This window comes from Oryctolagus cuniculus, chromosome 11 (genome assembly GCF_964237555.1).
Source record: "Oryctolagus cuniculus chromosome 11, mOryCun1.1, whole genome shotgun sequence".
In the NCBI taxonomy this organism is placed as follows: Eukaryota; Metazoa; Chordata; class Mammalia; order Lagomorpha; family Leporidae; genus Oryctolagus; species Oryctolagus cuniculus.
The window spans coordinates 119,185,193-119,200,992 of NC_091442.1; the positions used below are offsets into that span (position 1 = coordinate 119,185,193).

General features: G+C 60.9%; 1 protein-coding gene across 7 annotated transcripts in view; it reads right to left on the bottom strand.

Moving 5' to 3' along the window:
• EFCAB6 (EF-hand calcium binding domain 6) overlaps positions 1-15,800 on the bottom strand; it is a 232,372-nt gene that overhangs the window by 177,113 nt on the left and 39,459 nt on the right. For 6 of the 7 annotated variants that reach the window (XM_070053016.1, XM_070053015.1, XM_070053014.1 and 3 more), the window contains 2 exons: positions 14,629-14,717; positions 4,659-4,725 (listed from right to left, as the gene is read on the bottom strand). In XM_070053016.1, the coding sequence (XP_069909117.1) occupies positions 4,659-4,725; positions 14,629-14,717 (156 nt within the window). Of the gene's footprint in view, positions 1-4,658; positions 4,726-14,628; positions 14,718-15,800 lie in introns of those variants that run through there. The other variant, XM_070053020.1, reaches the window with a different exon arrangement.

Consider the following 15,800-nt stretch of genomic DNA (forward strand, 5'->3'; position numbering starts at 1 on the left):
ACTCACTCCTGCAGGAGGGAGGCAGCACTGCACCCAGGCCCTGCACTCACTCCTGCAGGCCCGCACCCAGGCCCTGCACTCACTGCTGCAGGGGGGAGGCGGCACGGCACCCGGGCCCTGCACTCACTCCTGTAGGGGGAGGCAGCATCACACCCAGGCCCTGCACTCACTCCTGCAGGGAGGCAGCACCACACCCAGGCCCTGCACTCACTCCTGGCACACAGGCCCCTGTACTCACTCCTGCAGGGGGGAGGCAGCACCGCACCCAGGCCCTGCACTCACTCCTGGCACACAGGCCCCTGTACTCACTCCTGCAGGGGGGAGGCAGCACCGCACCCAGGCCCTGCACTCACTCCTGGCACACAGGCCCCTGTACTCACTCCTGCAGGGGGGAGGCAGCACCGCATCCAGGCCCTGCACTCACTCCTGCAGGGGGGAGGCAGCACCGCACCCAGGCCCTGCACTCACTCCTGCAGGGGGAGGCAGCACCGCACCCAGGCCCTGCACTCACTCCTGGCACCCAGGCCCTGCACTCACCCCTGCAGGGGGGAGGCGGCACCGCACCCAGGCCCTGCACTCACTCCTGCAGGGGGGAGGCGGCACCACACCCAGGCCCTGCATTCACTCCTGCAGGGGGAGGCAGCATCGTACCCAGGCCCTGCACTCACCTCTGCAGGGGGAGGCAGCACCGCACCCAGTCCCTGCACTCACCCCTGCAGGGGGAGGCAGCATCGTACCCAGGCCCTGCACTCACTCCTGCAGGGGGGAGGCGGCACCACATCCAAGCCCTGCACTCACTCCTGCAGGGGGGAGGCGGCACCGCACCCAGGCCCTGCACTCACCCCTGCAGGGGGGAGGTGGCACCGCACCCAGGCCCTGCACTCACTCCTGCAGGGAGGAGGCAGCACCGGACCCAGGTCCTGGACTCACTCCTGCAGGAGGGAGGCAGCACTGCACCCAGGCCCTGCACTCAATCCTGCATGCCCGCACCCAGGCCCTGCACTCACTCCTGCAGGGGGGAGGCAGCACCACACCAAGGCCCTGCACTCACTCCTGCAGGGGGGAGGCAGCATCACACCCAGGCCCTGCACTCACTCCTGCAGGGGGAGGCAGCACCGCACCCAGGCCCTGCACTCACTCCTGCAGGGGGGAGGCAGCATCACACCCAGGCCCTGCACTCACTCCTGCAGGGGGGAGGCAGCACCGCACCCAGGCCCTGCACTCACTCCTGCAGGGGGAGGCAGCACCACACCCAAGCCCTGCACTCACTCTTGCAGGGAGGCAGCACCACACCCAGGCCCTGCACTCACTCCTGCAGGGAGGCATCCTCTCGCCGAGCGGAAAGGGAGCCGGCTCAGTCACCCCGGACCTGCACTCCGCCGGACGCCCTAGCCGCCGAGTTCCTTACTGAGACCTTCTATCTGGGGGTCGCGGGGGACCAGCTGGCAGCAGGCAAAGCCGCCCCTGGAAGGGCCTGGTGCTGTCTGAGGAGGCCCCACCTCATTCATCAGGGGAGAACGGGATTAACATTACTGATGCGCCAGCAGCCTCACTCACGTGAGCACCACCGCTTCCTGTAGTGGCCCTGACGGGAAAGGAGAGCAACCGAACGGTGGAGACCTGGCCCGGGTACCCCCCGGGGTGGCATTTCAGACCGGCTGTGTCTGACTCTGCTTCCCAGGAGGTGAAGGAGCAGAGACCCCAAGCCCCAGAGCCCTGGAGCGGCCCAGGAGATGCCCAAAGGCACCGGCCGGAGTCCTAGGAGAGCACGGGTCCGTCTGCGAGGGCAGGAAAAGCCAGGCCAAGATCCTGCAGGCAGGCGAGGCAGCACAGGGCTCCAGGTGCCCGCGGGGTAGAGCCTCAGTGCAGGTCCACCCAGAGCCAGCAGGTGGGGCTGGAGGGGTTCCCCTGAGAAGTCCCCCCCCACCCCCGCTGTCAGCACTCCCTTCTCCCCCAGCTACGGGGCCCCACGGGGCAGCCAGCGCCTCTTCACAGGAAGCCATGGGACGCAACCACCAAAGGGAGACACGAGACGGGAGGCCACCCAACCAGGCCCTGCGGCCACATGCTGGGGGACCCGGACAGCTGGGAGGAGGGAGAGGCCGAGAACCAGCCCTGGGACTCAGCTCGGCGCACAGATGACAGGCAATGCCAGCGCCGGTTCAGGCAGTTTGGGGTTCCTCCTGCTCTGTGATGGCCCAGGAAGGCTGGCTCCCCGACTGCAGCACCACCTGCAGGCACTCTTGGCTCCAACACCCCGAGTGGACTTAGCGTCACAACTGGACAGCTGGCGTCCTCTCGCCCGGGGCCCGTCACCCAGCAGCCACAGCGCAGGGAGACAGCCTGCCTGGCCACGCCCCCACCAGCGGGGCCCTCCCTAGAAGGTCAGAGTCTACTGAGGAGGGGGTGCCGGATCCACTCATCCGGGGGTGGGGGAGTGGGACGGGACGAGCTCCACTGAGCCCCTGCCAATACTGCCAAGGAGGAGGCAGCTGGCGTTGACTCCGCCCCCAGGGCTCTGCACTCCGTGCCAAGGCCACACGGGCTGTGCAGCAGCGCTTCAGGGTGGGTCTCTTCCCCCTGACCGGTGAAGACCCAGCGATGAGGGCTTGCCTGGTGCTCCCTGGACGGCAGATGGCAGAGCCAAGACGGAGACGCAGGTCTGACAGGGTCTCCAGGTCAGCCCGCCTGTGTGCCCAGAGTGAGGGACGTGGCAGGAACAGGGGGGTCCTGGCTGCAGGCCACGCCGGCTGCAACAGCGGACAGGGAAGACCGCGCACTTCCCAGGAGTCAGCGCCGCCTGACCCACTCCCGCCCCTCCTTCCACCTTCACCCCTCGGTCCCCCAGGACGGGGACGGGGCCCAAACTCACTCTCGCTCAGTGGCAGGGTTCTCGAGGAAGCGAGACAGAAAGGAACCCAGCTGGTGTCGGGTGGCCAGCGAGGGAGCCCCGGGGAGATGTGCTCGTCACAGCCCACGCCCAGTGGCCTACAACCCCGGCCGTGCGCACACGCTCCCCAGCTCATGAGAAAACTATGAGCAGGCTTCAGAAATGAATCCATCTTTCCATCCCACCTCCCACGCAGCTCTGAGCACCCTCGTACCGTGCGACCCCCCCAGGCACACACAGCTATGGTGAAGCGGATCCATACATCAGGCAGCGAGGGACTAACAGTCACGCAGAACGACTCTAACAGCGCGTTGCGATGCAGGTGAGGTGAGCGTGGCCTGTCCCTCCTCCTGAGGCCGGCCAGCAGGGCTGGGTCTGTGGGCCCCTCAGACGTAGGCAGAACGTCCCTCCCAGGCGGGCGGCCGGCTGTGGCTGGAACGCCCGTCTCCAGACCGACCGGCCTCTCCTCCATCGACAGCTTCCTGTGCTGTGTTTGTGACCTTGCGGCCTTAAACCACACGTGCAGGGTGGGTGCAGGCTTTCGCCCAGGGCTGGCAGAGGAGGGGGCTGAGCCTTACAGGATAGACCCCCTCTGTCTCATGAGTCCCAAGCCAACCAACAGACGTGTGTCCAGTCCAGGCCCCTGTCCAATGGCACCCCAGCAGGATGACCCAGTGAGCAGACAGCGATGCCTTACAAACCGGGGCCCCTTCGTCAGGGCCAGCGTCCCGCTCGGGCACTCCACTGCTCTCCTCTCGGACCAAACGCCTTCTCTGTCACTTGCCAATCAAATACAAGTCTCTTTTCTGTCTGATAGAAGTTTCTGCCTATTTGTAAACTGTTTCCTGGCTTTTTGTTTCTACACTAGGCTGAGGAAAAGAACCCACGAGACTCGCTCCGGCAACGCCCTCCCCTCTGTGAGCGGTCACACTTCTCCTCGTGGCCGTGGGCTAATGAGACTGCAGAGAGCCAAGTCGTGGACGGGGGAGACGTGCTACAGCATGAACCATCCCCAGCCCCGAGGCAGACAGCCCGCGACAGAAGGAGTGGGCAATTGTACCAGGGTTCCTACTGATAGCGACTACGGCAAAACAGGTTTTGAGGAATATATAATGTTAAGAAATTATCATATGAAAATGAATTTTTCTGGTGTTAACCGTATCAGCCAGGGAAACGGAGACAAACAGTTTGTGGATCGCCGGCTATTTTTGATTTTGAAATGTATGAGAGTCTCGGAAGAGTTCGAAAAAGAAAGAAAATTTGTCACATTTCAAACCGACATATTGTAGCCAGTAAATTAAACCACGATTCTCAAACTGCTCCTGTAACCGACAGACTCAAACGCATTTTAAACAGGGGCTCAATTCCAGGCCTGGGCGGCATTACCCTCCCGCACCCTCCCCCACCCCACCCCACCCCACCCCAGTCAGCAACAGGAAGGAAGTACCAGCTAAGTGGCCCGGGGACGGGCGCGGTGTGCCACGGGCGCACCTGACGGGCACTTACGTTGGAAGGGCAGCGGCTTCTGTCTCACTAAATACAGACAGACCTACTCGGTCTCAGAAACAGAGCAGCCAGTCTCGCTAGTGACGGAAAAGTAACATGAAGTCACGGCCACCCCAGGACTGCTGCTGGTGTCACCGGCCGTGAGACGCGCCAACCCCGGCAGCACGCAGTGGGAACGCCAGCGTGCGGACATCCGCTGAGCCGGAGGCCAGGGACGGGAGAACCGAGGGGCCGGGAGGTGTCGTTTTCAAACACCTGTTACCTTTTCTCCTATTTGGGTCTCGAGTTCCTTCAGCGTCCGGCAGCACTGCGGCTCCGTCCCGCCGCCCCTTAAACACAGAAAGAAGAAGTCTCTTACAGCGGCCCAGCCGAGTCAGAGCTGGTAGGACACGCAGGGGTCCGGGGCACGAACGTTTATGAATGATCACTGTGTGATACAAGGCCTTTGCTACGGGCTGCGCAGGCCTGGCGTGCAGCCCTGGCCAGACGACCCCTGCGCGCCACGCCTCTCTCCAAGTCCAGCAGCTTCTGGCCCTCCTGGGACCGTGTGGAAATGGGGAAAGGATCCGACCGTGGTGCGCGCTCGCTGACACCTCGCACAACCCTCTGGGGGCGGCACAGTGAGCGCCCCTGCTCTGCAGGCGAGAAGGAGGGGAGCGTGCAAGGGGGCGGAGGTCCGGCTTCAGACCCGGCCCCCCACCCCTCTGCCGCCGGGCTCCACTGCACGCCGGGCACTGTGGCCCCTCCGGACCAGGACTCCGTGGCCAACGTGTGCCTGCCCCATCCCCTCAGGTCCATCTGCTTCTCCTTATCAACACTCCTTCTGCATGATCTGTGCATCCCACCTGCTCACGCCCCAGGTGACCACAGCAGCCAGAGCTGGGCCCATCAGAAGCCAGGAGCCAGGCGCTTCCTTCGGGTCGCCCACGCAGGTGCAGGGGCCCACGCACTTGGGCCATCTTCCACTGCTTTCCCAGGCCACAGCAGGGAGCTGGATCAGAAGAGGAGCACCCATATGGGATGCCGGTGCTGCAGGTGGAGGCTTAGCCCACTGCACACAGCGCCGGCTCCTACCCCTGCATCTCTAAATGACCCCAGGACCCTTCTTTGGAACAGACAGGGCTGGGGGGCGGAGGCGGAGCTGTGGCTCCTCCACTGCACAGCCTGCATCCAGTGCCTCCCGTGTGCCAGCTCTGGGGCCACGGCGGTGAGCGAGACCCCGTCCCCGCTGCAGGGGAAAGCACACAGCAGGTGCCCTGAAGAAAACAAAACTGAAAAGACAGGGTGAGCGGGAGACAAAGGGCCCCTCTGACCCAGTGTCCTCTGCACAGAGACCCCAGGCTGAGGGCCGGGGGGCTTAGCCCCCGCCTGCGGCCCGAGGAGTAGGAGCTGGGCACATCCCAGGGTCGGCAGGGGGAAGGCTGGGGAGACCAGAGCGGCGTGTGCGGCGGGAGGCGGCCAGGCCAGGCTCAGAGATGGAGGCAAAGCCGGCCACACGGGGACTGGGGGCTGCGGTGAGGAGTCCGCTTCCAACTACGGAGAGCGGGGCCGGGAGCTGTGCTGGCAGGCAGACCCTCGCTGCACTGTGACAGCAGGAGACCGAGCCCTGCGCGAGACACCAAGCCACCTGCACCGAGCGAGGGCAGCCTGCTGACACCACTCTGGTCACAGCCAACCCACAGAAACACTGTTTCTAACCCTGAGAGAGTTCAAGGATGACACGCAAAGGCTGGGCTCAACGTCCCCCCGGCCCAGGCCTGCTTCAGCCCTGCTCCTGCCCAGCCGACGTCCCGCTGCCCAAACTCCACCTCAGTGCCTGCTCCACGAGGCCCCACCTGCGGCAGTCCCTCCCCAGGCGCTGACTCGCCGACTCCGGCTGCCTGCGGGTTAGGACTGCACGTGTCGTCTTTATTTATTTATTTGACAGGCAGAGTGGACAGTGAGAGAGAGACAGAGAGAAAGGTCTTCCTTTGCCGTTGGTTCACCCTCCAATGGCTGCCGCGGCTGGCGCGCTGCAGCCGGCGCATCACGCTGATCTGAAGCCAGGAGCCAGGTGTTTCTCCTGGTCTCCCATGGGGTGCAGGGCCCAAGCACTTGGGCCATCCTCCACTGCCTCCCCGGGCCAGAGCATAGAGCTGGCCTGGAAGAGGAGCAACCAGGACAGAATCCGGTGCCCCAACTGGGACTAGAACCCGGTGTGCCGGCGCTGCAGGCAGAGGATTAGCCTAGTAAGCCGCAGAGCCGGCCTGAACGTGTCATCTTAAACCCTCTCGCTTCCATCCCTCCTCCAGGCTTCTGTCTAGTTTGTTCTCTCATCAGAAAATCCTTATCTTTTAAATGGAGCATTTATTAAAATTATGTGCTTAAATCTTAAAATCTATGTTGCCTGAAATTAATATACTCACTTCCGCTTTCTTTTTTTTAAAATAATTTTTTTAAGATTTATTTATTTGGAAGTCAGAGTTACACAGAGAGAGGAGAGGCAGAGAGAAAGAGAGAGAGAGAGAGAGAGAGGTCCTCCATTTGCTGGTTCACTCCCCAGATGGCCACAATGGCCAGAGCTGTGCCTAACCGAAACCAGGAGCCAGGAGCTTCTTCCGGGTCTCCCACATGGGTGCAGGGGCCCAAGGACTTGGGCCATCCTCCACTGCTATCCCAGGCCACAGCAGAGAGCAGGACCAGAAGAGGAGCAGCCAGGACTCAAACCGGCGCCCACACGGGATGCCGGCACTACAGGCAGTGGCATCACCCACTATGCCACAGCGCCAGCCTTCTTTCTTTGGCTTATTTTTATAAAGTATAATCTTTCCCTCCTTTTTCTCATGACCATTTTATATTTAATTTATATTACATTAAGTACCTCATTTAGTTTTAAAACTCAACAGCTGGGGTTTTTATCTCCTCTGACAGTCTGTGTCCTTTAACTGAGGTATTTGATCCCTTCACATTTAAAGTGATGGTACAAGGTGCATCTGGGTGTAGGTCTACATATTTACTGTGCTTTTTTTTAAGTTTGGTTCTAAAGTAGCCTGTACATGAAAATGAAGGTGGGGGGTTTTTAAAGATTTAACTACTTATTTATTTGAGAGTAGAGACAGTGACAGATACACCTTCCATCCACTGGTTTACCTCCAAATGGCCACAGCAGGCAGGGCTGGGCCAGGCTGAAGCCAGGAGAGCCATCTGAGTCTTCCACACGGATGGCACAGGCCCAAGCACTCGATCCATCTCCCCTGCTTTCTCAGGCATTAGCAGGGAGGGAGCTGGATCTGAAGTGGAGCAGCTGGGACTCGAACCAGCACTCGCACGGGAGGCCAGTGTCACAGGCAGGCAGCAGCCTAACCTGCTGCACCACAACCCCAGGCCCCACACATTTATTCTGAATTCTTTATTTGTACTGCCAGTTCCTGAGTGATTTGAAAGGCAGAGTTACAGATGGGGAGGGGGAGGGGGAGGGAGAGAGGAAGAGGGAGCGGGGGAGGGGGAGAGGGAAAGGGAAGGGGATGGGGAGAGGGAGAGGGGGAGAAGGGGAGGGAGGGGAGAGGGAAGAAGAGAGGGGGAGAGGGGGAGGCAGGGGAGAGGGGGAGAGGGGGAGAGGGGGAGGGAAGGGAGAGGGGGAGGGAGGGGAGAGGGAGGGGGAGAGGGGGAGAGAGCATCCTCCCTCCACTGGTTCACTCCGCAAAGGTCTGGACCAGGCTGAAGTCGGGAGCTGGAACCCCAGCCTGGTCTTCCACACGAGTAGGAGGCCCAGGTACTTGGTCTTCCTCACTGCTTTCGCGCGTATCAGCAGGACACTAGCTCAGAGGCGGAGCAACCAGGACTCAAATCAGCACTCCGAGATGGAATGCTGGCGTCCGAGACAAGGCTCAGCGCCTGTGCCACAACACCTGCTCCGGCCTGCGCATTTGAAAAGTTCTTTCATGCTCCCCTCTGTTTGAAGCTAGACATTTTGTTTCTATACTTTGGAAGTTACCCTAAAAAATCACCACGTGCATACATAACATCTCAACATACGACGGCGGTTGCTGTCTCTATGCACCTGCCAGCTAACAACTGCAGCTTGAGACTTTAGCCTGTTCATCACTCTTAGCTTACTGTTGTCTGATACAGTCTAATTAAAAGTCTTTCATTTAACAGATCCGGAAACCTTCGTGACCATTTTCTACACCAGTCACCACCGCTGTTTACCCACATCGTGCCGAGTTCTTCGCTCTTGGCTCCTGAAACCCGAGATCACGGGCCTTCTGCCTCCGCCACACCACCCAGGATCCGCGGGAGGCTCGCCACCATGGTGTCGGTCTCAGGACGTCTCCGTGAGCCCGCGGTCTCCACTTCTCAAACGCTCCCGCTCGCTCGTGCTGCGTCTCTAATCTTCAGAACCTCAGTGTGAGCCGGACAGACTGAAGCGGCCTGGGGGCACACGGGTTCCAGTGGTGCACAGCTCGTTGGGCAGCTGCTCCGGCCGCTTGCTCCTCGGCGCGTGCAGCTCCAGGCCCGCCTCTCTGTGCTGCTCTCTCCCTGACCACAGCCGACCTGCCCAGAGCCCGCTTCAACCCGCGCTGTCCATCACCGTCCTGCTGCTGTTTCCTTCACGCCTTCGGGTCTGCGGCACCCGGCCAGGCAAACGAGGGCGGTCCCGCGGGCTCCGAGAACGCACAGAGCACCCACACAGCTGTCGGGTGCTCCCGAACTCAGAGGGGGGTCGTCCTCAGAAAGCTCTGGAGAGCCTCCACCGAGGTCTGTACCGACGGTGACCCGAGGAGGGCGGAGTCACCAGTGCACCAAATGCGCCTCGGATGTGCAGGGGCCAGTGTCGGGCCGTGTGGCCATGGGGCCGTGTCCTACACGCCCCCAGACAGAAGTCTCTGAAATCCCATTTGCCCAGTGACGACGCTGCCTGTGTCATGGACGACTCAAGGGCCTCTGAGCTAGAAACCAGAGCCCGGTTTCCTCCACCAGCTCTCGAGGGCCACAAAGCCTCACCCCAGGGGCAGCGTCTGGCACAGCGGTTGAGATGCCCAGTGAGAGTCTCAGCTTCCCCACTTCTGATCCAGCTTCCCGCCAACGTGCACTGTGGGAGGCGGCAGTGACGGCTCAAGCACTCGGGTCCCTGCCACCCACACGGGAGAGCCTGACTGAGTTCCGGGCTCCTGGCTTTCGCCTGGCCCAGCCCTAGCTGTTGCAAGCATTTGGAGAGTGAACCGGCAGACAGATCTCTCTCTCTCTCTGTCTCTGTGTATCTTTCTCTACCTCTCTGTCAAATAAAAACAAGTATAAATTATTTAAAATGATAGAAATATAATTCCAGGCCATAACTATCTTCAGAAGCAAAACCACCACCATCAGGTACTTGGGAACGTTCTCAGTCTTCATGCGTGACCAGTTTCGGTAGGGCCAATGTGATGGTAGAAGACATGGTGAGGCCGGCGCCGCGGCTCACTAGGCTAATCCTCCGCCTAGCGGTGCCGGCACACCGGGTTCTAGTCCCTGTCGGGGCGCCGGGTTCTGTCCCGGTTACCCCTCTTCCAGGCCAGCTCTATGCTCTGGCCAGGGAGTGCAGTGGAGGATGGCCCAAGTGCTTGGGCCCTGCACCCCATGGGAGACCAGGAGAAGCACCTGGCTCCTGGTTTTGGATTAGCGCGGTGCGCCGGCCGCGGCGGCCATTGGAGGGTGAACCAACGGCAAAGGAAGACCTTTCTCTCTGTCTCTCTCACTGTCCACTCTGCCCGTCAAAAAAAAAAAAAAAAAAAGAAGAAGAAGAAGAAGACATGGCGAATCACTGACGTCAATGGCACCGGGTTCGAGCAGCATAAATGTGACTTCCCTTAGCAGAAGGGAGGTACTGTGGCCAGAATAAGCACCACCACCCCCTGGGGGCCGGCACAGGCAGTTAAGCTGCCGCCTGCAGGGAGGGTGTCTCATACGGGCGCTGCTCCAAGTCCCGGCCGCACCACCTCTGATCCACTCCCTGCTACTGTGCCTGGGAAAGCATGGAAGGTATCTGGGCTTCTGCACTCACGTGGGAGACCTAGATGGCCCAGCCCTGGCCACGCAGCCATGTGGGGAGTGAACCAGCAGACAGATCTCTGTCTGGTCTGTTTCTGTCTCTCCCTTTCTCCGTGTTAATTCTGCCTGTCAAACAGATACAATCAATCCTTAAAAAGAAAAGAAGTGGCACTGCCACGGGGTCAGGGGGTCTGAGCTGCAGCTCTGCCGGTGACCGGACTTGACCCCTGTCTCCTGACCTAGCAACTCAGCGCTCACGTGCTGCCTTCACGTCACAGGAGCTGATACGCAGAGATGACGCAGGACCTGGCGGACGGAGACCTAGCATAAACGCAGCAGGAAAAGGCACCTGGTGTCAGCGATGAGCGCACACTTTGGCAAGCAGCAGAGAGACTCCCGGGGCTGCAGCAGGAACAGCCGACTTTAGTTCTTACAGGCACGTCCAGGATTCCAAGAGGGAGGGTCCCTGGGGAGGCGGCGGCGGCCTGGCCCTCCCTCTCCCCACGGCCCTCAATACCCTCCCGTCCAGGCTCTCGCTCTGCAGCCCCCGTGACAGTCTGCACGGGCCTCCCTTCGTACTCATCTGGGGCTTCCTGAGACTCTGGGCCAGGACACCGCCATGTTTGAACGCGCCCTTCCAAAATGCAGGTGTTGCCCGAGTATGAAGAACGAGGCCTTTACGGGGTGCCTGGACCACGGGGTCCTCCTGTGGATGGGATTAGGGGCCGCTATACAGGCTGGGTGGAGCCAGCTGGCCCTGTCTCGACCTCTGCTGTCCACCCGTGAGGACGCAGCGAGAGGCCAGCACCGGCCTCCAGGGCCGGGAGGAGTCAACGGCTGTTCTTACAGACGGCCCAGGCCGGGGGCAGAGTGAGCCAGACGAAGACATCTCTCTCTGTGAACCCAGTTACAAGAACATCAGACCCTTTCTTCCCGTGTGTCACAGCTTGGCTACCTGTCCTCTGTCTCCTTGTCTCTCGATGCTGCATTCCGGAGACTTTTAAACATTTTTATATATTGAAAGGCAGAGCAAGAGAGGGAGGGAGAAGGGGTGCTGGGGGAGGGGACAGAGGGAGGGAGGGAGAGAAAGAGCGATTTCCATCTTCCATTCACTGGTTCACTACTAGGGACGGGCCAGACTGAGGCAAGAAGCCTGGAACTTAGCTGGGGCCTCTCACCTGAGAGCACTGAGCCCCCCCACAGGTGATGTCAGCACTGAGCACCCCCCCTTCTCAGGTGACGTCAGCACTGAGCCCCCCCTTCTCAGGTGATGTCAGCACTGAGCCCTCCCCCCTTCTCAGGTGACGTCAGCACTGAGCCCTCCCCCCTTCTCAGGTGACGTCAGCACTGAGCCCTCCCCCCTTCTCATGGTGACGTCAGCACTGAGCCCTCCCCTCTTCTCATGGTGATGTCAGCACTGAGCCCTCCCCCCTTCTCAGGTGACATCAGCACTGAGCCCTCCCCACTTCTCATGGTGACGTCAGCACTGAGCCCTCCCCCTTCTCAGGTGACGTCAGCACTGAGCCCTCCCCCCTTCTCATGGTGACGTCAGCACTGAGCCCTCCCCTCTTCTCATGGTGATGTCAGCACTGAGCCCTCCCCCCTTCTCAGGTGACATCAGCACTGAGCCCTCCCCACTTCTCATGGTGACGTCAGCACTGAGCCCTCCCCCTTCTCAGGTGACTTCAGCACTGAGCCCTCCCCCTTCTCAGTGACGTCAGCACTGAACCCCCCCCTGTTCTCATGGTGACGTCAGCACTGAGCCCTCCCCCCTTCTCATGGTGACGTCAGCACTGAGCCCTCCCCCTTCTCAGGTGACATCAGCACTGAGCCCTCCCCCTTCTCAGTGACGTCAGCACTGAACCCCCCCCCCGTTCTCATGGTGACGTCAGCACTGAGCCCTCCCCCTTCTCAGGTGACTTCAGCACTGAGCCCTCCCCCTTCTCAGTGACGTCAGCACTGAACCCCCCCCGTTCTCATGGTGACGTCAGCACTGAGCCCTCCCCCCTTCTCATGGTGACGTCAGCACTGAGCCCTCCCCTCTTCTCATGGTGATGTCAGCACTGAGCCCCCCCTTCTCAGGTGACATCAGCACTGAGCCCTCCCCCCTTCTCATGGTGGCGTCAGCACTGAGCCGTCACCCGCCACTTCTCGGGGTGACGTCAGCAGGAAGCTGAATCAGAAGCCAAGTGGGGACTGAAACCCAGGCCCCTGACTCGGGCCACAGCCTGCGCCTCAGGCAGCCTTGTCAGATCTATACCCGCCCCCCCCAATGTCCTACTGATATTGATTTACCATTTTCACCTCTCCGCTGACTTTTTTAAAATATAATGATCATATTTTTAGGACCAGAAATTCCATTTTGTGCCTCTTCTTTTGTATTTGTATCTTGAGTTCATTCTTTCAACGTACTCAGACCCTAGCTCCAGATGGCACCCCTGCCGGTCCCAGCGCTCCAGGTGCTCAGAGACGCATCCTACTGCCTGTTACCTCCGCTGCTCTGCAGCCCCACGGGAAGACGCCGTGCAGGTGGCCTGAGGCCACCCGGCACTTCACCTGTGGGCAGCGTGCAAGGCTGGGTGCAAGGAGGTTCGCCCGGTCTAGGGCCACTTTTCAGTTCCTAGCCTGAGACTTTGCAGACCACAGAGGAAGCATTAACTCAGGCTCAGACCTGCACGACGCTCAACGCGTCCTTCTAAATGTCCCCACTCACACGAGCACTGCAGCAGGTGCACTCCTCGCCGCACGCAAGGGCAGGGGCTCCAACCGTGGACGGCCGGCCCCCCGTCAGGTCCTTCCACCCTGGGCAGCCCCGACTGCCTCTTGTCCCCGTTACTCTACATGGCGGCAGACTTTGCTATGCAGATTCACCAGGATTTCTGGAAACCTCTCGGGGCAAGGCCCGGCCTCTGGCGAGGCCCCTCCTCCACAGCCAACTTTCGCCCCCCGTTTGGCCTCTGACGGTGTCTCGCTTTGCTGCAGCTCAGTGATGTGCTGAAGGGGTGGGCACACGTGACCTCTCCCCCGCACCCTGTCTTCCATGGCTTACTGGGAAGAGAAGTCTGCATTCAGGCTGGTGCACCATCCCCAGCGGTGAACGGAAGCCGGCCCAAGGAGCGAGTCAGACGTCTTTCAGACGTAGTTTCAATAGTTAGCCTTGTAGGCTTAAGAAAGTAACGTGCGAACGTTTTCATCTCAAATTGACCATCAGACTGGGGTTGCACACGAAGACAAGACAGCTCTGCTGCATCTTCCAGGGGCTGGCTTTCCCGGCAAAGGATATTCAGATCAGGCTAGCGTCTGCTCACCCACCCCGCCCCACACAAGGGAGCGGTCTGAGGCCAGGAGCATGACCACGCAGAACCCACGGCCACCACTCCTTTCCAACGCGGCTGGCGGTCACCGGAGCATTCGCTGAGCCCAGCACAAAGCCCCGCCCCACGGTGGGGGGGTGCGTGCTCAGTCATTCCTGTGGGAGCTGGGGCGCCAGCTCTGCTTTTCCAACTGCGACACAGGCCAGCAGTCAGCGTCGTGACCGCTCCCGGTGCCCAGCTCAGCGTGCGAAGGGCTCCCGCTCCCCCTGCTGCACTAATCGCCCCTCCAGGGCGGAGCCGCACCCCTGGCGCGCGCCCCCCGGGAGTGCTGACGGCAGAGTCCGCTCACAGGCCCGGATGGAACGCGCCTATCACTGCTCACGCGCTCCTGAGGGGCGAGGCTCACCGTGGGAGAAGCGCAGGCGACCCTTCCCGAGTCACACACCGGATCCGAGAATCCCAGTGCTGACGGGGGCGATAAAGGTCACTCTCCAACCCCGGACTTTGCAGACAAGGCCGTGAGCCCCGGGCTGATGCCAGAACAACCGGGGAGAAGGGCAGCACGCCCAGGGCTGGCACGGAACACGCATGTCCAGCCGCCAAGGCGAGAGCCCTCAACGGTGAGCAACACGCTTTCCACTCGGCATCGCGGTGTGTTTACCTCAAGATCAAATCCACTGTGCGCTTCCTCTGGCTTTCACCCGCTACTGTGCGTGGCACTACACTGTCAGGTTCCTACTCTGGAAGGTACGCGGCACAGCAGCTGGAATCCCCCCCGGGGCTGATCCCCCCACACCCGCGTGAGCGCGCGCCACGGCCCCTCTCCGAACTCCCGCAGGTGCGGCCAGCTCCGCCGCCCTCGGCTCTCGGCCCCTGCTCCTCACGTTTTCCCCAGGCGAGCGGCACACTCACCTCTTTGTAACACTGACATTCAGGTCAATTCTGCCGAACTTGGACAGGAACTCGGGGTACGGCACAGCACCAGAGCTGGTGAGAGGGATCTGCATTCAAACAAGCAGACAGACAGCAGGTCAGAGCGCGCAGGCGCAGGCACGGTGCAGCGGGCCCCCGAGTCACAGCTTTCACGGACGGGCGATGCCCTCCGCGACAGCACAGCCTATCAGACGTGGACAACTACTCCACCCGCCTGTATGAACTGACACACGCTCGGCAAACCACGTGTCGGGGGCATCCTGGGGCGCCAGTCTGTGCCCAGGCCAGAGCCAACAAGCCGCTCCCCAAAGCATCTGAGACCTAAATCTAGCTAAAGCAGGGTCCACCTAAGAATTAAGCCAGCAGAAATGGATTCCAGTACGTGGTAGAGCACAATTTTACACTGAGTGCCCCGTGAGCCCTCCGCGCTCTCACATCCACGCAGTTCAGTGGGGGGAAGGTTGATTTATTTGTTATTTATTTGAAAGGCAAAAAGAGCCAGAGAGATCCTCCATGCACCAGTTCACACCTCTAATGCCTGCAACAGCCAGAGCTGAGCCAGGCTGAAGCCAGGAGCCAGGAGCATGATCCAGGTCTCCCAGGTGAGTGGCAGGGGCCCGACTTCTTAGTTCCCGCCCGCTGTCTCCCAGGGTTGCAGCAGCAGGAAGCCGGGATCAGGAGCAGAGCAGGCACTTGAACCCTGCGACCCTGACATGGGAGGGGCGTGGCCCACGTGGCACCTCAGCCACCGTACCACGTGCCTGCTTGAACCCTGCGACCCTGACATGGGAGGGGCGCGGCCCACGTGGCACCTCAGCCACCGTGCCTGCTCCTGGGTACGGTTCTAAGGTAGAGAAGGTCATTTCTAAATAAAGGACAGTATTAGGTCAAGGGGGTCAAAAGAGAATGCAAACCAATTGAAAGCCCCATCTCAGCGTGCGACTGACAGGGCTGTGTCCCAGAGCCGTTCCTACGCCCAGGAGACGCCCACGGAGCGCAGCTGCGGCAGAAACCCTGGCCCCTCGGAGCCGGCGCCCCACAGACGAGGGGGAGGCTGCGGGGGAGCGAGCCCGGCTCTCCGCGCGTCCACGCAGGGCACTACTCGTCATTCTTGCTGTTTTTCTACAGGCTTGAAGTTATCTCTAAATAAA